This window comes from Chrysemys picta, chromosome 20, assembly GCF_011386835.1.
Source record: "Chrysemys picta bellii isolate R12L10 chromosome 20, ASM1138683v2, whole genome shotgun sequence".
NCBI classification, from domain to species: Eukaryota; Metazoa; Chordata; order Testudines; family Emydidae; genus Chrysemys; species Chrysemys picta.
In genome coordinates this window covers 1,914,745-1,934,636 of record NC_088810.1, presented here as the reverse complement: position 1 = coordinate 1,934,636, position 19,892 = coordinate 1,914,745, and the positions used below count along the sequence as shown (strand labels likewise).

The 19,892-nt window shown below is 47.2% G+C and overlaps 1 protein-coding gene across 1 annotated transcript; it reads right to left on the bottom strand.

The window, feature by feature from the left end:
• Nucleotides 1-4,345: 4,345 nt before the first annotated feature.
• Nucleotides 4,346-14,972, bottom strand: LOC122174442 (phospholipase A2 inhibitor and Ly6/PLAUR domain-containing protein-like). The gene is made up of 6 exons (XM_065574020.1): nt 14,671-14,972; nt 13,595-13,788; nt 9,163-9,285; nt 7,495-7,653; nt 5,853-5,993; nt 4,346-5,087 (listed from the first exon to the last, which is right to left on the bottom strand). Exons 2-6 carry the CDS (start codon nt 13,650-13,652, stop codon nt 4,573-4,575), a joined length of 996 nt encoding a protein of 331 aa, XP_065430092.1. The 5' UTR covers nt 13,653-13,788; nt 14,671-14,972; the 3' UTR covers nt 4,346-4,572.
• Between the last annotated feature and the right edge of the window lie 4,920 nt (nt 14,973-19,892).

The following is a 19,892-nucleotide window of genomic DNA, read 5'->3' as shown; positions in this document are numbered from 1 at the left end:
TTGAGATGGGCAGAGGTCTTCCAGATGGAATCCAGGTGTTAGGATCGCCAGGAATCTAAAGAGAGAGAGTGGTTGGAGATCGACTGATGAAAAGTGTGATGGAAAAGCTGGGGATTATTTATATCCATGTATTAAAGACCGTTGGCAGTTTTTCAAGGAGACGTTATTAAGAGCACAGGAGCAAACTATCTCACTGTGTAGGAAGGATGGCAAGAGACCACTCGGTCTAAACCAGGAGATCTTCAATGATCTGAAACTCAAAAAAGAGTCCTACAAAAAGGGGAAACTAGGTCAGATAATGAAGGATTAATATAAACACACAACACAAGCATGTCAGGACAAAGTTAGAAAGACCAAGGCACAAAACGAGATTAAACTAGCTAGAGAAAGAAAGGGTAAGAAGAAAACCTTCTACAAATACATTAGAAACAAAATGAAAACCAAGGACAGGGTAGGCGCATTACTCAGTGAAGGGGGGAAAGACAATAACGGCCAATGGAAATGCCAGAGGTGCTAAATGACTTTATTGTTTCAGTTTTCACCAAAAGGTTAGTAGCAATCAGACTTTTTATGTAGTGAACACCAGTGAAAATGAGGCAGGATCAGAGGCTAAAATAGAGAAAGAACAGGTTAAAAAATGTGTACACAAGTTAAATGTCTTCAAGTCAGCAGGGCCTGATGAAATACATCCTAGAATACTCCAGGAGCTGACTGAGGAGATATCTGAGCCATTAGCAATTATCTATGAAAAGTCATGGAAGACAGGAGAGATTCCAGAAGACTGGAAAAGGGCAAATCTAGTGCCAGTCTATAAAAAGTGAAATAAGGACGACCCAGGGAATTACAGACCAGTCAACTTAACATCTGTACCCGGAAAGATAACGGAACAAATAATCAAGCAATCAGTTTGCAAACACCTAGAAGATAACAAGGTGCTAAGTAACAGCCAACATGGATTTGTCAATAATAAATCATGTCAAAGCAACCTGATAGCTTTCCTTGACAGGGTAACAAGCCTTGTGGAAGGGAGGGATGCGGTAGATGTGGTATAATCTTGACTTTAGTAAAGCTTTAGATACTGTCTCCCATGACCTTTTCATAAACAAACTAGGAAAATACAACCTCGATGGAGCTACTATAAAGTGGTGCAAAACTGGTTGGAAAATTGTTCCCAGAAAGTAGTCATCAGTGGTTCACAGTCAGGCTGGAAGGACATCACGAGTGGGGTCCCGCAAGGATCAGTTCTGGGTCCGGTTCTGTTCAATATCTTCATCAGTGATTTAGATAATGGCACAGAGAGTTGTTGTGGATGATACCAAGCTGGGAGGGGTTGCAAGTGCTTTGGAGGATAGGATTAAAATCCAAAGTGAGCTGGACGGACTGGAGAAATGGTCTGAAGGAAATAGGATGAAATTCAATAAGGACAAATGGAAAGTACTCCACTTAGGAAGGAACAATCAGTTGCACACATACAAAATGGGAAATGATGGCCTAGGAAGGAGAACTGCGGAAAGGGATCAGGGGGTCATAGTGGGTCACAAGCTAAGTGTGAGTCAACAGTGTAACGCTGTTCCAAAAAAAGCAAACATAATTTTGGGCTGTATTAGCAAGAGTGTGGTAAGCAAGACACAAGAAGTAATTCTTCCGCTCTACTCCGCGCTGATTAAGCCTCAACCGGAGTGTTGTGTCCAGTTCTGGGCACCACATTTCAGGAAAGATGTGGACAAATTGGAGGAAGTCCAGAGGAAAGCAACAAAAATGATTAAACATCTAGAAAACATGACCTATGAGGGAATATTAAAAAACATGGGTGTGATGTTGCACTCCATAAGCTTTATGGAAGTATGCTTATGAATAGGACATAACTGGAATATGCTTTATGCTAAATACCCCTTGTGTGGTGTCATTAGAAAGCTTGTGATCTACTAAGTGTGTTCATCCTATTTGTTTTCATGTATTATTTCTATATCTGGAGTTGGGAGAATAAGATATAAACGTGTATCACTGATGGAAACATATTAAGTGGAGGCCATTAAGGATGCACCAGTTGTAAATGGCCCGAGCTACTTAAAAGCCTTCCTGTGTACGTGTGGGCCAGCCCATGGGGAATGGAGACTAGATGTCTTACAGTGAGGTGTGACCATGTCACCTGATACTGAAATCCATCTTAAACCTGGTACTTTTCCATTTAGAAGGAGGGGTGGGGACCAGAGAGACAACATCTTTTTCTTGAGTGGTAACAGCTAATTTAGACCCCATAATTTTATATGTAGAGTTGTGATTATGTTTTCCAATGTGGAGTCATTGTGGATAGTTCTCTGAAAACATCCACTCGATGTGCAGCGGCCGTCAAAAAAGTGAACAGAATGTTGGGAATCATTAGGAAAGGGATAGATAATAAGACAGAAAATATCATATTTCCTCTGTATAAATCCATGGTACACCCACCTCTTGAATACTGAAGTGGTCATCCCATCTCATAAAAGATATATTGGAATTGGAAAAGGTTCAGAAAAGGGCAACATAAATGATTAGGAGTATGGAACGGCTTCCGTATGAGGAGAGATTAATAAGACTGGGACTTTTCATCTTGGAAAAGTGACAACTAAGAGGGGATATGATAGAGGTCTATAAAATGTTGAAGCATGTGAAGAAAGTGAATAAGGAAGTGTTATTTACTCCTCATAACACAAGAACTGGGGGCCACCAAATGAAATTAATAGTCAGCAGGTTTAAAACAAAAAAAAGGAAGTACTTCTTCATACAACGCACAGTCAACCTGTGGAACTCCTTGCCAGAGGATGTTGTGAAGGCTAAAACTATACCAGGGTTCAAACAAGAACTCATAGACTCATAGACTTTAAGGTCAGAAGGGACCATTATGATCATCTAGTCTGACCTCCCGCATGATGCAGGCCACAAAGCCGTCCCAACCCTTTCCCTTGACTCTGCTGTTGAAGTCCCCAAATCCTGTGGTTTAGAGACTTCAAGTAGCAGAGAATCCTCCAGCTAGTGACCCCTGCCCCATGCTGTGGAGGAAGGCGAAAAACCTCCAGGGCCTCTGCCAATCTACCCTGGAGGAAAATTCCTTCCCGACCCCAAATATGGCGATCAGTAGAACTCCGAGCATGTAGGCAAGACTCTCCAGCCAGACCCTCATTAGCCATTATACTATTTACCTGCCATGGCACACTGTTCATTTGACTAAAATCATGTTATCCCATTAAACCATTCCCTCCATAAACTTATCTAGCTTAATCTTAAAACCAGACAGGTCCTTCGCCCCCACCGTTTCCCTCGAAAGGCTGTTCCAATATTTCACCCCTCTGACGGTCAGAAACCTTCGTCTAATTTCAAGCCTAAACTTCCCAACGGCCAGTTTATATCCATTCGTTCTCGTGTCCACATTAGTACTAAGCTGGAATAATTCCTCTCCCTCCCTGGTGTTTATTCCTCTAATATATTTAAAGAGAGCAATCATATCCCCCCTCAGCCTTCATTTGGATAGGCTAAACTACATAAGTTCATGGAGGACAGGTCCATCAATGGCTATTAGCCAGGACGGACAGGGCTGGTGTCCCTAGCCTCTGTTTGCCGGAGCTGGGAATGGGCGACAGGGGATGGATCACTTGATGATTCCCTGTTCTGTTCATTCCCTCTGGGGCACCTGGCACTGGCCACTGTCAGAGGACAGGACACTGGGCTCGATGGACCTTTGCTCTGACCCAGTGTGGCCATTCTTACGTTCTTATGCTCGAGCTGTGGATAGCAGTGTGGCCATGATGCGTGTCAGGACTCCCTGTGTGGAGCCCCACCGTGCCTCAGTTTCCCAGGTCCCAACGGGCTGTTGCACAGACCAAGTGATGAATGTCTGTGAGGCCCTCAGATCCTGTGGCGAGAACGCCACAGAGAGGCCCAGGAGGTGTCATTAATCATTCAGAGCAGCCCGGGCTAGGAACAGCAGGTGGGAAATACGGCCAGGGGTAATGCCCCAACGAGAAGGAAAAGACGTATTGACCGTGGCAGGGCTGCGGTGGAGAACGCACAGTGTTTGATTGTCGAATCAAAGGCTGTAGCACACTGCAAATGTGCCAGGGGATTGGATTAACCTTGTACTGGCAACGTGTGTTCTGGCATTTCCTAACTTCTCAGTGCTTGAGTGGGCAACCTCCATGGTGTGCTTGGGATGTAGATTTTTATTGTAGATTTTATATTATAAACACAGAGAGAGAGAGAGAGAGAGAGAGAGAGAGAGAGAGAGAGACAAGGAAATTCTTCTGTGGCTAATGCATCTGACAGCCCCCCAGTCTCATGCGGTCGGGCTCAGCAACAGGCAACCCCAACATAACAACACATCCTGATTTATTCGGTGAATTTGCTAATACACAGAGAGATTCCAGCCAGCCGCGAGGTACTGGGACAGACGCTCACCCATACGCTGGGCAGACCCTTGGCTATGCAGCGGCCCCTTTTCATCGCCCCGGCAGCGCGGAGGGGCCTCGGAGGGGGGTAGCTGGGACTTCAGGCCTTTATTCACAGGCACCAGGTGCTGCGTGGGCCGTGCTGGGTGGGTCAGGAGAGCAGCTTCACCAGCAGCAGCCCAGTCAGGCCAGGCAGGTAGAGGGCAAAGGAGAATTTCCCCAGAGCCGGGCTGGCCCCACTGTGGGTTGTATGGGCGGGGAGGGCGGGTTTGGATGAGGTGGTGGTTTTGGGTGGGGTAGTGGGTTTGGTGGTGGTGGTTGTAGGGGTGGGTGTTTTCTGGATGGTGGTTGTTTTGTTTGTGGTAGTTGTGTTGGGGGTGGTGGTGGTTGTAGGGGTGATAGTGGTAGTGGTGGTGGTGGTAGTAGGAGTGGGGGTGGTGCTGGTGGTGGTATTAGCGGGGGTGGCATTTGTGGGAAGGGGGTTGGTGGTATTAGCGGAGGGGGTGGTTATGGGAGGGGGGCTGGTGGGTATTTTCTGTGCCAGAACAGAGGACCCCCAAAAAAAGTTAAATGTGTAGAGTGCAGTAGCCAGGTTGGTTCCAGGTTTAATGGCCTGAGCAGACGCAGTAGCGCAGCCTTTTGCTTGAAATGGTGAAGGAGATGAACCTGATGGAGGAAATCAGCCTGTTAGCTGTGGGCAGCTCTGGTTCCTTCTCTGCCCCCAGAACCTCTGTCTCCATCATCCAGCGGTTCCCACCTCTGCCTCCTGTTCCCACCCGCCCGGTGCTCTCCCTGCTCTTGCTGTAACCGGCCAGGGCAGGGGGGGCGTCTGGTCCCCTCTCGTCTCCCCCCGCCCCTTTCTGCAGCTCCACAAGACACTGAAGCTGGAGTTTGGGACCAGCTGATCGTCGGGGGCGGCTCCTTCCCCAGCGCCCGGCCCCCCCGGGGAACACGCCCAGCTCTCACCGTCCCCGGCAGTCCCAACCGCTCGGTTCAGTTATTGTATAAACACCCCAAAGCACTGGGAGTCCTGGACACACACTGAGAACAGGAGCATCCGCACTGAGCAATAGCTTAGCTCCACCTTAAACATACAGGGAGTGGAGTCTAGTGGTTAGAGCAGTGGGGCTGGGAGCCAGGACTCCTGGGTTCTCTCCCAGCTCTGCATCATCGACATAACAACCCTTCCCATGGTAAGAGACCGTGTTGTCATAACTCCAGGACCAGGGCGGCATCACTGAGAGGGGGGAACTGGTGAGGAAGGGAAAACTTCCAAGTTCCTCTCTCCTTCCCTCCGGCCAAAACCCCCCCTTGCTGCCCCCACCCGCCCCAGGGCCCAGCACAGACTAGTTTTCACCAGTCTCGGGGGAGTTCCTGGGGTGTGAGATTCCCGGGGTAGCTCCCGCACTGCGGCCAGCTGGCAGCATTTACCTTGGTATAGAAACCCAGTGAAATCGATGCAATAGGTCTCGTCCCCGGTACAAGGGGTGACTGAGTTGTTGCAGACAGTGAAGTTCAGAGCGAAGCAGGTTGGGCACTGCAGCCCGTTCTCGGTGGTGCTCCCCGTGGGCACTGAGAACCGAGAGAGAGAGAGAGACGGTCACAGGGTGGGTTAAACCTTGTTCAATCTGGTGGATGTGCCCTGCATTGCCTGAGCAGGTGAAGGCCCCACCCCCAGCCCAACGGCATTTCTCTGTCTGTCTGTGACACGACTGTCTGTGAATGGCGCATCCGATCAGTTCCAGACCCCGGCGTGTTTGAAGGTGGAGCCTGACAGGTTCAGGGAGATTTAGATTTGAGCCCATCCCGGCTGCTGCCCCCTCTCTCACGTGCAGCCCTCGCCCGTCTGGTTTCACATGGGCCCGACTGTTCCACCCCTGGTTTGGAGACCCGCCAGCGACAGGCATTTCAATGGCGACAGAAATGACATTCGAGTGAATGGACGTTGGGGGCAGTAAAGGGGAGAAATAGGAACAAATATAGTTGTGCCAGGGTGTCATAACTATAAAGGGAAGGGTAACAGCCCTCCTGTGTACAATACTATAAAATCCCTCCTGGCCAGAGACTCCAAAATCCTTTGACCTGTAAAGGGTTAAGAAGTTCAGGTAACCTGGCTGACACCTGACCCAAAGGACCAATAAGGGGACAAGATACTTTTAAATCTTGGTGGGGGGAAGGCTTTTGTTTGTGCTCTATGTTTTGGGGGTTGTTCGCACTTGGGACTAAGAGGGACCAGACATCAATCCATGCTCTCCAAATCTTTCTGAACAAGTCTCTCATATTTCAAACTTGTAAGTAACAGCCAGGCAAGGCGTGTTAGGTTTATCTTTGTTTTCTCAACTTGTAAATGTTCCTTTTGCTAGAGGGTTTACCTCTGTTTGCTGTAACTTTGAACCTAAGGCTAGAGGGTGTTCCTCTGGGCTCCTTGAATCTGATTACCCTGTAAAGTTATTTTCCATCCTGATTTTACAGAGATGATTTTTACCTTTCTTTCTTTAATTAAAAGCCTTCTTTTTAAGAATCTGATTTTTCCTTGTTTTAAGATCCAAGGGGTTTGGATCTGTATTCACCAGGGAATTGGTGGAGGCGTCTCTCAAGGCTACCCAGGGAGGGAAAGGTTTTGTGGGGGAAGACAGAGTTTCCCAAATGACTCAAACTATTTGGGTGGTGGCAGCAAAAGCAGATCTAAGCTGGTAGTTAAGCTTAGAGGTTTTCATGCAGATCCCCACATCTGTACCCTAAAGTTCAGAGTGGGGAAGGAACCTTGACACAGGGGCTTGTCCACATGAACCATTCAACTGTAGCAAAGGGGGACAGGGTGTAAGGATCCGTCAGGTGTGAATCGACCCTGCACCAGACTGACACGCCCTAGCTGGCCACGTGCACCCTGCTGACGTGCGTGAACCGTTTGTTAATGTGCTTTGAGCTAGTGCCCTTCCAAAGCGCCCGAAGGGTCACGGGCATCGGCAGGGGGCACACGGAGAGCTGGATTCACAGCCCAGCTCAGCGCCGTCTCACTGTTCATGTCGACAAGCCATTAAAGAGGGACGGTAAAAACACACTCATAACTTACCTCCAAGTACAGCCGAGTTACAGTTATCTGTGTTGTTGCACCATGTGGTGTTGATCCTCACATACTTGCCATTCCCAACAGTGAAAGAGATGGGGACTTGGATGTCACTCTTATAGCTACTCAGACACTGTTTGTAGAAGTACGTGTTCTGTGTCCCATCTTCATTAAAGACAGAAAACCAAAAAAGAAAATGAGAGGCTGGGAGGGGAACCTCGAGTAACAGCAGGGAGGTTATTTTCCCTGCATATTTTTCCCTGGGGTGACGCTGCTGGGATCCTGTGTCTAGTTAGGGGGCCCACAATTCAAGAAATTAAAGAGGAACCCGGATCTAAACTACACCCCAAATTGCATCAGCTAGCCTGAGGTTAAAGGGTTTTGTGTGTGGATAGTAGGGAGCAGTGAGGGGGCGGGTTAGGGCTAAACCTCGGGTCACGGCCCACGTGAACTCTGCAGTGAAGCCGTACCCTGAGTGGGTGGAAGTTTTAATAAACCCATTTGTGACTGTGCTGGGAAAATTTCCTGAGTGTGATCAGAGGCAGGTGGGCACATATGTGGATGGATGGATGGATAGATAGAGGGGTGGATGGGGATAGATGGATGGATGGATAGATAGATAGAAGGGGTGGATGGGGATAGATAGATAGATAGATGGATAGAGGGGGTGGATGGGGATGGATGGATAGATAGATAGAGGGGTGTACGTGGATAGATAGATAAGCAGATGGATAGATAGATGGGGTGGATGGGGATGGATGGATAGATAGATGGGGTGGATGGGGATGGATGGATAGATAGACGGGGTGTATGGGGATCGATAGATAGATAGATAGATAGATAGAGGGGGTGGACGGGGATAGATAGAGAAGCAGGTAGGTAGGTAGGTAGATAGAGGGGGTGGGTGGAGATGGATGGATAGATAGAGAAGCAGGTAGGTAGGTAGGTAGATAATGCCAGATCACGTTAAAGCTGATGTTGTGCTTTGCATCCTTCTTACAAGGTAAGTGGAAGGAGCCATTTACTCTCTTTTAATTCAGTGGGAGGATGAACAAAGCCAGGTCTGTAACTCAGATTTTCGATTCCAAACGTTGCGAAATGAAGGGAACTAGCGAGATCCGCTGGCGTGAGGACCTCCGGGAGTTGAACATGGAGACGGTTTGGAATCTCTTTAAGTCAAATGGCAAAAACTATCTTGAATTTGCATCCCAAGCAAGGGAAGAACCGTGTAAGGCGGAGCTCCAGCCCTGAGCAGGCGACTAACAGCTTCAGACAGGACATTGGGAGCCCGGCAGTGTCCAAGGGATCTCAGCGCCAATCTCCTTTTTTAACACGATTCAGAACGGGCATTTCCACCCAGAGCAGCTTCGCTTGTCGCAGCGCAGCCGTCCATTGTGGGGATAAAGCTCAAGGGGTGAGATCCTGACCCCACTGAAGTCAATGGGAGATTTACAACTGACTCCAATGGGGCCAGGATTTGGAACCACCGAGTCTTCCAGTCACTACATAAGACACCGTAACGTTGCCTGAATAAATGACGTGTTGAGCCCAGACTGAGTGTTCTGTGCCGGGTGAATGTGCTTTGTCGATGGACTGTTTGGGGTTGGCTTAGCGGTGAGGCTGGTGACAGACTGCAGGGTTGGATGTGCCTGGGTTGACGGCAATGTCACCTACCCAGTGTAATATCTTCTGCCACGGAGAGGCAGCCACCAGTTGCCTTGTTGTCTTGGCAGGTCCCTGGAGCAAAATTGCAGGTGTCCGTTTGGCCAAAGCACGTGTTACATGTCAGGGTCTCACCTGGAGAAAGAAGAACAAGTGTTTCCTTCTTACTGTGGCTCCTGGCAGCCACCCATGGCCCTCCCAAACTCCTCGCATGCCTCTGCCATCCCCTTCCATTGCAGGGATACCATGCAATCCCCTCCACCCCCTACCTTATGCTAGGAGCTGTGTGTGCCCCCCATTTACCCATCCCCCATATCAGAGTCCCCCATTCTCCCCCCACCATGCCAGGGCCGCTGTGTCCCCCCTTCCCAATCCCCTATACCAGGGCCCCTCATTCTTCCCCCCATGTCAGGGGCTCTGTGTGCCCCCAATTCAGCCCCCCCCCCATACACACACACACCATCATCCTTCTTTCTGTCTGGGAGATCAGCTGCTCAGGGTGCAACATGTTAACCTCCATGGGGATGCTGGGCAGTGCTGGACTGGGTGGGGTTGATGGACGGGAAGATGTCAATGGTCCCATCAACCGGTTCTTTGACGTGCACACAGTCACAGAGGTGGTTGAAAGTGTGGCTGGGCTGGCCAGACACCAAGGGGCTTGGTGTGTCCCCGATTTTCCCTTTCTGGTTTTCTGATTTCCCCCAAAGTCAATAGGGTTCTGTCCAGTGCTGTCTAGAACATCCCCTGACATTCTGGAGTCAATGGAATGTAGGGTTCCAAAGTTATTGGGTTGCATAGAAATAGGGAAAGGCCACTGATGTGAGTGCGGCCAGGCTCTCGGGGCTGCCAGCCGGCCAGGGCTGGCCTTACCATGAGGCGAACTGAGGCAGACGCATCACTAGGACACAGAGTGTAGAAAATTGTGTCTGCTGCGGGTGCCTATGTATTCCCCTCTGCTCTAGATGCACAGAGATGGTAGAGTGCTGGGCTGGAGGAAGGAGGGCACAAGAGACATCACAGGCAGGCAGGCGAAAAGGTGAGAGGGAATAACAGAAAGCAGCAGGCGCTGCAGGGAGAGAGAGGAGGAGGAGGAGCCTCTTGTGTACCTCTCCAGCACCCCCAGGAGCCTGGACTGATTCACACCAGCTTCTCAGAGAGCTTCCTGTTTCCTGCTGCTTCCCTGAACCCATTTGAGGAGAACAGGCAGTCAACTGAAGTAGTAGGAGCCAGTTAGGCCCTTAAGATGCTGATATCTTCCCTCACTCAGGCCCTGCTACCAGCCTGCTTATTTGTCCCCTTCAATTGAGTGTTCAGAGCCACTGTAGCTGGCACAGAACCGCAGTCATAAGTGAAAGAAGAAAACGCCCCTCTGGGGCAGCATTCAGATAAAGAAAGCAAAGGAAGCTTTTCTATCTCAGCAGGAAGCAGCTCTCCTGAGATACATAGACACAAATGTTCACGCTGAGCCTTCCGGCCCCAGTGAGGATGGGAGGGGTGAGGAGATGCCTGATCTTCCAGTTAGTCAGAGGGCAGGTGATCTGGCAGCTACTGCAGCATCCATATCTCAAATGTTGTAACCAGGCACATTCCTGAAGTAAAGTGTAGATCAGAGAAGAGTGTGGTGGAGTCTAGATGATCCAGGACTGTGGACCCACTTGAGCAGTAGCCTGAGGGACTTCCTTGTACAGCATGGGCCACAGCAAGTGAAAAACTTCATGTTCCTCAAAGACAATGAAAATAGAAGTTTCCATCCAACACAGTACTGGCGTCAAATCCCCAATGGTGACAAAGTGGGGAGGCCATGGCTTATGTATTCAAAAACCCAGAATGCTGCATACTGTTTTTGTTGCAAACCCTTCCAGTCTAATGTTCCAGCCACATTGGGTACTACAGGAACAAAGGACTGGAAAAATCTGGCTAGAAATCTGACATGCCATGAGAAGGCAGCAAATCACCAGAGAGCATTCCATAGGGGGAAAGAGCTTGAGATGAGACTAAGGTTAAAGGCCACCATAGATGATCAAGAGAAGATTGGATCAGAGTCTCTTTACTGGCAAAATGTTCTGAAAAGGCTCATTGCCAATGTGAGAATGTTTGCTACCCAAAACCTAGCACTGCCTGGCACTTCAGATCAGCTGTATGTGCCAAACAATGGAAACTTCCTTAAAATTGTGGAGCTGATGGCTGAGTTTGATGCTGTACTCCACGATCATCTAAGAAGAGTCACCACCCAAGAAATGTACACGCACCACTACCTTGGAAAAACAATTCAAAATGAGATCATATAGTTACTGGCAACAAAAGTCAAACAGAAGATTGTGGCAGATCTGACGTCAGCAAGATATTACTCTGTTATTCTGGACTGCACACATGACATCAGCCATACAGAACAAATTATTTTAAAGGTGTGTTTTGTAACAACAGAAACTAGTGAAAATGTCCCTGCAATGGTGACTGTCAGAGAGCATTTCCTAGAATGTATTGACATTGATGATACTACTGAAGCTATTTTCCCACCCATTCAAGAATACAAGAGTCACCGAAGAAGAAGACATTTTGATTACGAAGCACGGGATAATCCCATAAGAGACCCCAAACAACAATTCAAAATTGAAGTCTTTAACCAGGTGCTGGATTGTGCAATACAGTCAGTTGAAGAACGTTTCATGCAGCTCAAGGAACCCAGCAGTATATTTGGGATGTTGTATGATATTCCAAAACTCCTCACTACACCTGAAGAAGACCTACACCAGCAATGCAGGGCACTAGAGACAGTGACACATGATGACATGCGCGATATTGATGCGAGTGATTTAGGTGATGAACTGAAAGCCCTTTCAAGATACATTTCAACAGGATCAACTCCAAAGGCTGTTCTGGAATATATGTGCACAAATAAGATGACCACCTCTTTCCAAATGCTTTTGTTGCTCTATGCATAATTCTAACACTTCCTGTAACAGTTGCCAGTGGAGAACGCAGCTTCTCCAAACTGAAGTTAATAAACACACATCTGCGCTCCACAATGACACAGGAGAGGCTGGTCGGCCTTGCAACCATCTCAGTAGAGCACGAGCTGGCCCAGACTGTGGACCTTCAGCAGGGAGCAGTTCAATTCTTTGCAACCAAGAAGGCACGGAAAGCACCACTTTGATTATTCAAACAGATAAAAATGCCAGTGTTTACTATGCAGACAAGAAAAGTTACATTTCTTGTTCAGGTGTTTGAAAGTTAAGTGTTACTTAAAATGTTTGAACAAGGCATTTTAAGTTGTTGGTTCTCCTTTACTGGGTAGATAACAGAGCCGTACCATGAGAGGAGTAGTACAGGAAGAAGGCAGAATTGAGACCTTTCAAAGTTTTAGCCCAAGCGACGGGGCATGGGGGCGTCATTTGAGCGCCCCACCTCAGGTGCAAAAATGTTGTGGGCCGGCCCTGCAGCCGGCCAGCAGAGGGGTGTGACAGAAGGGTTTGGGGTGCAGAAGCCAGCTGTCTTGGCCCCTAGGCTTGAGGGGATTGCTCCCCGTTGGGAAGGCTCTCTGATGACTGGTCCCCGAGGTTTAGATCCCGGTTACATGGCCCTGAGTTTAAGGTAAAGCCAACTTTGCACCCATCCCTCTGGATCAGCCCAGCCGTTCGCAGTCTGTGGGGAATGGGAAGGATGGAAATTGCCAGGCAAAAAACAGAACAAAAGGACGTTCATTGTCCCTTGTTCCCCAAATTACCATTGATACAAGTGGCATTAACAGTACATGGACATGCACAGACCTCTTGAGGACCTCTGTGTGAACAATCTCTGCCCTTCAAAGCCCTGCACACATGCTGCACCTTGGATTGGTCTAAATTCAACTCCCAGCCATTGGATCTCATTCTGCCTCTGTTTGCTCGGTTGGAGAGCCCTGATTCCAGGTTACACTCAGGCCCTTAGCAGTGTCATTTACTCCTATATTCAGTCCCCTTTATGCTGCCAAAGCAGTGCCGAGGGGCCTTGGTGGAAATGAGAATTCAGGGCAGTATCTGGTAACGGTGTCCCTCAGGCCTGGTCTACACTAACCAGGGTGATCTAGATACACTGCTCAGGGGGGTTGAAAAGTCCACACCCTGAGCACCGCAGCTCGGCCGATCTAACCCCTGGAGTAGATGCAGGTCGACTGGTGAATGCTTCCCTCGGCCTGGCTACCGGCTCAGGGAGGGGAGTTCCCACAGGGACGGAAAAACCCCGTCCATTGGGACTGGCGGCGTCTTCACTACGGGCCTCTGCCGGCCGAGCTACCGCACTGTGCCTAAACTGCTTCAATAGCCGTAGTATAGACAAGGCCCTGTACCCCACACAGAGCTCGTCCCCCTCCCTGCACATGCTGGATGTTCCCCTGACTGGGGATCCGTGGGGTATAAAGGGTCCAAGTCCAGGGGGGGTTACATGGCCACAGCAGCGGATGACTCACCTTGTGCACTCGTTGTAGCTAGGAGAGCAGGGAGAAGGCAGAGGATGAAGGAAACCATCTTGGTGCTGGGAGGCGCACGGGGCTGGGATGGAGCTGAACGGAGCCTCTCACGGCTGACACGGAGAGCTCCGCCGGGGGGGAGGAGGAGAGAGTCAAGACCGAAATGAGGATGTAAAGGGAATTCCAGCCGAGATCTGGGGGGGAAAGCACCAGGGATCAGAGCTGCACAAATAACCAATATTTTGCTTCACTGGTAGTTCCAAACGATCCGGAAATAAAAACACATTTCGGTTGAACCAAAATTCTCATCTGACCGAAAAGCCGAACAAAAAATGGTTTGGGTTCGTTTTCAGGCATTTAAAAACATTCTTAAAATGGTTTAAAGATAAATGTTGCCTCCAATTTTGAAATGACATTTTGAGTTGAAAAAAATCAAAATGTTTAATTCTGGAATTGAGAAGACAAAACATTCCCATTTTTTCAGGATTTTTTCAGCAGTATATTTGAACAAGGCATTTTAAGTTGTTAGTTCTCCTTTACTGGGTAGGTAGCCGAGCCAAACCATGAGAGGAGTAGAACAGGAAGAAGGCAGAATTGAGACCTTTCAAAGTTTTGGCCCAAGCGAGGGGGCATGGGGCGTCATTTGAGCTCCCCGTCTAAGGTGCCACAATGTTGTGGGCCGGCCCTCTTACTGCCCTACAGTGAGGGAGCTTGCCAAAGTCTTTTTGACAGTCCAAATCAATTATGTCAACTGGTTCTTCTCTGTTCCCTGAACCTGGGACGTTCAAAGCAGCCGAAGGGTGTTTGAGACCCGACTCCCAGTGAGTTTCAGCAGACGCTGGCCCCCGCGCTGCTGGTTTTGCCTTTGAAAATCTCCCTATTTCGTTCACACACCATTCCATGAGTGGGGCTTCTTTTCCTTTGCACAAACTGAGCCACTTTATCCCTGCTCTATCATCGTCGTGGGGTTTGACAATGGGAGCTTGCATTTGAAATATATCTCCAGCCTTTACAAGCTTTGCAGCATATCATGAAAGATTACAAACAATAATTTAACACGGCTTAAAATCTCTTACCTTCAGCTGCACAATGGTTCCGTTCACCTCCAAGTTCTCTGTAAATTGAAGAGATGCACTAACCCGTCTAGCACGGCCCCTTTTCTCTCTATATAGTCCAAAGACAGAATCGGATTCATATATACATAGGCAGTAACAGTGAATGATTTCCTAAAATGTAATATATTACACGACCCTCATGCCTGGCCACTCCGTCTTTAAATACAATTCAGACTGACCCTTTCTCAGCCCATCAGCTTGTGTTTTATAGAACTTGTTCCATACAATCAGCTGGTTCGTGCAACAGAGATAAGAGGTGATACTCAGCTTAGTCACAAGGGTAGAGGTGCGACTGTTTGCACATTAGAGGTGCTTAGTCAGTTCATCGGGTGCTGGAAATCACACAACAATGGCAAATTGACAGCAGCCGGGGACCTGGTTCCATTCACAATAATGGAGCAATGGCCGATTGACACTAAATGGGGGGTCCAGTGAAACCATCCCAAGGAAACCAAGGATGGCCATGGAGTTGGTTCCATTAGGACAGCTCCCCTCCCATTCGCAGAACAGGTTACTAAATTCCTTATCATTAAATTGTGTAAACATTCATGCTGACACATTTTCTTCCTCGCCCCATGTCAAGGGCGTTGCAGCAAAATGGGTCTCACGCGCATGACGTCACACCCGGCTAAAGGAATTTATTTATAGAATAATAGAATGGAGAAGAGCGTTTCGGCCTTGCTTGTATTTCAGGACAGTATTAATCCCGGAGGTTGTCGAGGTGGGTAGGGGGTTTCCAGACGGAATCCAGGTGTTAGGATCTCCAGGAATCTAAAGAGAGAGAGTGGTTTGTGATTAACTGATGAAAAGTGTGATGGAAAATCTGGGGATTATTTATATCCATGTATTAAAGACAGTTGGCATATTAAAGGCACAGGAGCAAACTATCTCACTGCGTAGGAAGGATGGCAAGAGACCACTCTGTCTAAACCAGGAGATCTTCAATGATCTGAAACTCAAAAAAGAGTCCCACAAAAAGTGGAAACTAAGTCAGATTATGAAGGATTAATATAAACACACAACACAAGCATGTCAGGACAAAGTTAGAAAGGCCAAGGCATAAAACGAGATTAAACTAGCTAGAGACAGAAAGGGTAAGAAGGAAACATTCTACAAATACATTAGAAGGAAGATGAAAACCAAGGACAGGGTAGGCGCATTACTCAGTGAAGGGGGGAAAGACAATAACAGACAATGGAAATGGCAGAAGTGCTAAATGACTTTATTGTTTCAGTTTTCACCAGAAGGTTAGTAGCGATCAGACGTCTTATGTAGTGAACACCAGCAAAAATGAGGTAGTCTCAGAGGTTAAAATAGAGAAAGAACAGGTTAAAAATTGCGTAGACAAGTTCAATATCTTCAAGTCAACAGGGCCTGATGAAATACATCCTCAGGGAGCTGACTGAGGAGATATCTGAGCCATTAGCGATTATCTCTGAAAAGTCATGGAAGACAGGAGATTTTCCAGAAGACTGGAAAAGGGCAAATCTAGCGCCCATCTATATAAAGTGAAATAAGGACGACCCAGGGAATTACAGACCAGTCAGATTAGCTTCAGTAACCGGAAAGATAACGAAACAAATAATCAAGCAATCAGTTTTCAAACACCTAGAAGATAACAAGGTGCTAAGTAACAGCCAACATGGATTTGTCAATAATAAATCATGTCAAAGCAACCTGATAGCTTTCCTTGACAGGGTAACAAGCCTTGTGGAAGGGAGGGATGCGGTAGATGTGGTATAATCTTGACTTTAGTAAAGCTTTAGATACTGTCTCCCATGACCTTCTCATAAACAAACTAGGAAAATTCAACCTCGATGGAGCTACTATAAAGTGGGTGCAAAACTGGTTGGAAAATTGTTCCCAGAAAGTAGTCCTCAGTGGTTCACAGTCAGGCTGGAAGGGCATAATGAATGGGGTCCTGAAGGGATCAGTTCTGGGTCCGGCTCTGTTCAATGTCTTCATAAATGATTTAGATCATGGCATAGAGAGTATACAGATAAAGTTTGTGGATGATACCAAGCTGAGAGGGGTTGCAAGTGCTTTGGAGGATAGGTTTAAAATCCAAAATGTGGTGGACAAACTGGATAAGTGGTCTGAAGGAAATACAATGAAATTCAATAAGGAAAAATGTAAAGTACTCCACTTAGGAAGGAACAATCAGTTGCACACATACAAAATGGGAAATGACGGCCTAGGAAGGAGAACTGCAGAAAGGGATCAGGGGGTCATAGTGGGTCACAAGCTAAGTGTGAGTCAACAGTGTAATGCTGTTGCAAAAACAAAACCATCATTTTGGACTGTCTTAGCAAGAGTGTGGTAATCAAGATACAAGAAGTAATTCTTCCGCTCTACTCCGTGCTGATTAAGCCTCAACTGGAATGTTGTGTCCAGTTCTGGGCTCCATATTTCAGGAAAGATGTGGACAAATTGGAGGAAGTCCAGAGAAGAGCAACAAAAATGATTAAAGGTCTAGAAAACATGACCTATGAGGGAAGATTAAAAAACATGGGTGTGATGTTGCACTCATAGACTCATAGACTCATAGACTTTAAGGTCAGAAGGGACCATCATGATCATCTGGTCTGACCCCCTGCATGCTGCAGGCCACAAAACCGTCCCTACCCTTCCCTTGACTCTGCTGTTGAAGTCCCCAAATCCTGTGTTTTAGTGACTTCAATTGGCAGAGAACCCTCCTGCTAGCGATCCCTGCCCCATGCTGCGGAGGAAGGCGAAAAACCTCCAGGGCCTCAGCCAATCTACCCTGGAGGAAAATTCCTTCCCGACCCCAAATATGGCGATCAGTAATACCCCGAGCATGTAGGCAAGAGTCTCCAGCCTGACCCCTGTTAGCCATTATACTATTTACCTACCATTGCTTGGTATTCGTTGGCTAATATGTTTTACCATTAAACCATTCCCTCCATAAACTTATCTAACTTAATCTTAAAACCAGACAGGTCCCTCGCCCCCACCGTTTCCCTCGGAAGGCCGTTCCAATATTTCACCCCTCTGACGGTCAAAAACCTTCGTCTAATTTCAAGCCTGAACTTCCCCACGGCCAGTTTATATCCATTCGTTCTCGTGTCCACATTAGTACTAAGCTGGAATAATTCCTCTCCCTCCCTTGTATTTATCCCTCTGATATATTTAAAGAGAGCAATCATATCCCCCCTCAGCCTTCGTTTTGTCAGACTAAACAACCCGAGCTCCTCTAGTCTCCTTTCATACGACAGGTTTTCCATTCCTGTGATCATCCTAGTGGCCCTTCTCTGCACCCGTTCCAATTTGAGTTCATCTTTTTTAAACATGGGAGACCAGAACTGCACACAGTACTCCAAATGAGGTCTCACCAGCGCCTTATACAACGGAAGCTTTATGGAAGTATGCTTATGAATATGACATAACTGGCATATGTTTTATGCTAAATACCCATTGTATGGTGTCATTAGAAAGCTTGTAATCTACTAAGTGTGTTCATCCTATTTGTTTTCATGTATTATTTCTATATCTGGAGTTGAGAGAAGAAGATATAAACTTGTATCACTGATGTAAACATATTAAGTGGAGGCCATTAAGGATGCTCCAGAAACAATCAGTTTTAAATGGCCTTAGTTTCTTGAAAGCCTTCCTGTGTATGTGTGGGCCAGCCCACGGGGAATGGAGACTAGGGGTTAATACGTGGCCATGTCACCTGATATGAAATCCATCCTAAACCTGGTACTTTTCCATTTAGAAGGAGGGGTGGGAACCAAGCACAGGCAAAAGATTCCCGCCTTGTGTCAAAGTTATAAAAGGGAGTGGAGCAAGACAAAGGGGGCTTCCAGTCATGAGAAAACCCCTTCTTACTACCAGAGATGTCTGTTGGAACTAACAAAAACTGTACCATGGAAAGGAATGGGGCCAGACTAGGAAGGAGTCTAGTCTGTGAAAGAAGCTTATTAGAACATCCCTGAGGGTGAGATATTACCTGTAATCACCAGCAACCACACACCGCACCATAACAACTCTAACTCAGGAACCAACCCATGCAACAAACCTTGATGCCGACTCTGCCCACATATCTACACCAGCAACACCATCACAGGACCTAACCAGATCAGCTACAATATCACCGGCTCATTCACCTGCACGTCCACCAATGTTATATATGCCATCATATGCCAGCAATGCCCCTCTGCTATGTACATTGGCCAAACTGGACAGTCACTACGCAAGAGGATAAATGGACACAAGTCAGATATCAGGAATGGCAATACACAAAAACCTGTAGGAGAACACTTCAACCTCCCTGGCCACACAATAGCAGATGTAAAGGTAGTCGTCTTACAGCAAAAAAAACTTCAGGACCAGACTCCAAAGAGAAACTGCTGAGCTCCAGTTCATTTGCAAATTTGACACCCTCAGATCAGGATTAAACAAAGACTGAGAATGGCTATCCAAGTACAGAAGCAGTTTCTCCTCCCTTGGTGTTCACACCTCAACTGCTAGCAGAGCACCTCACCCTCCCTGATTGAACTAACCTCGTTATCTCCACACTGATCTATACCTGCCTCTGGACATTTCCATTACTTGCATCTGAAGAAGTGAGGTTCTTTCCCATGAAAGCTTATGCTCCCAATACTTCTGTTAGTCTTAAAGCTGCCACAGGACCCTCTGTTGCTTTTTACCTGTAATCAGTTTCTTAATGTATTAGGCTTAGACCTGTGTGTTATTGCCTTATTTTGCTTGGTGACTTACTTTGTTCTGTCTGTTATTACTTGAAAGCACTTAAATCCTACTGTTTATACTTAATAAAATCACTTTTGTTTATTAATAAACCCAGAGTAAGATATTAATACCTGAGGGAGCAAACAGCTGTGCATATCTCTCTATCCGTGTTATAGAGGGCGGAAAATTTATGAATTTACCCTGTATAAGCTTTGCCACACCCTGTATAAGCTTTATACAGAGTAAAATGGACAGTCCCAAGGGGATCTCTGTGACCAAACCCGTCACAATGGGTTTGTTTAGTCTGGAGAAGAGAAGACCAAAGGGGGACATGAGAACAGTTTTCAACTGCATAAAACGTCGTTAGAAGGAGGAGAGTGAAAAATTGTTCTCGTTAACCTCTGAGGACAGGACAAGAAGCAATGGGTTTAAATTGCAGCAAGTGTGGTTTGAATCGGACATAGGAAAAACTT

What these genes read in the sequence shown, in the direction of transcription:
- LOC122174442 (XM_065574020.1), bottom strand. Translation starts at nt 13,652, where the DNA reads ATGGTTTCCTTCATCCTCTGCCTTCTCCCTGCTCTCCTAGCTACAACG. An exon ending in AGCTACAACGAGTGCACAAG is followed by an intron (nt 9,286 to 13,594) that starts GTGAGTCATCCG and finishes TTCTTTCTCCAG; the next exon opens with GTGAGACCCTGACATGTAAC. An exon ending in GGCAGAAGATATTACACTGG is followed by an intron (nt 7,654 to 9,162) that starts GTAGGTGACATT and finishes TCTTTAATGAAG; the next exon opens with ATGGGACACAGAACACGTAC.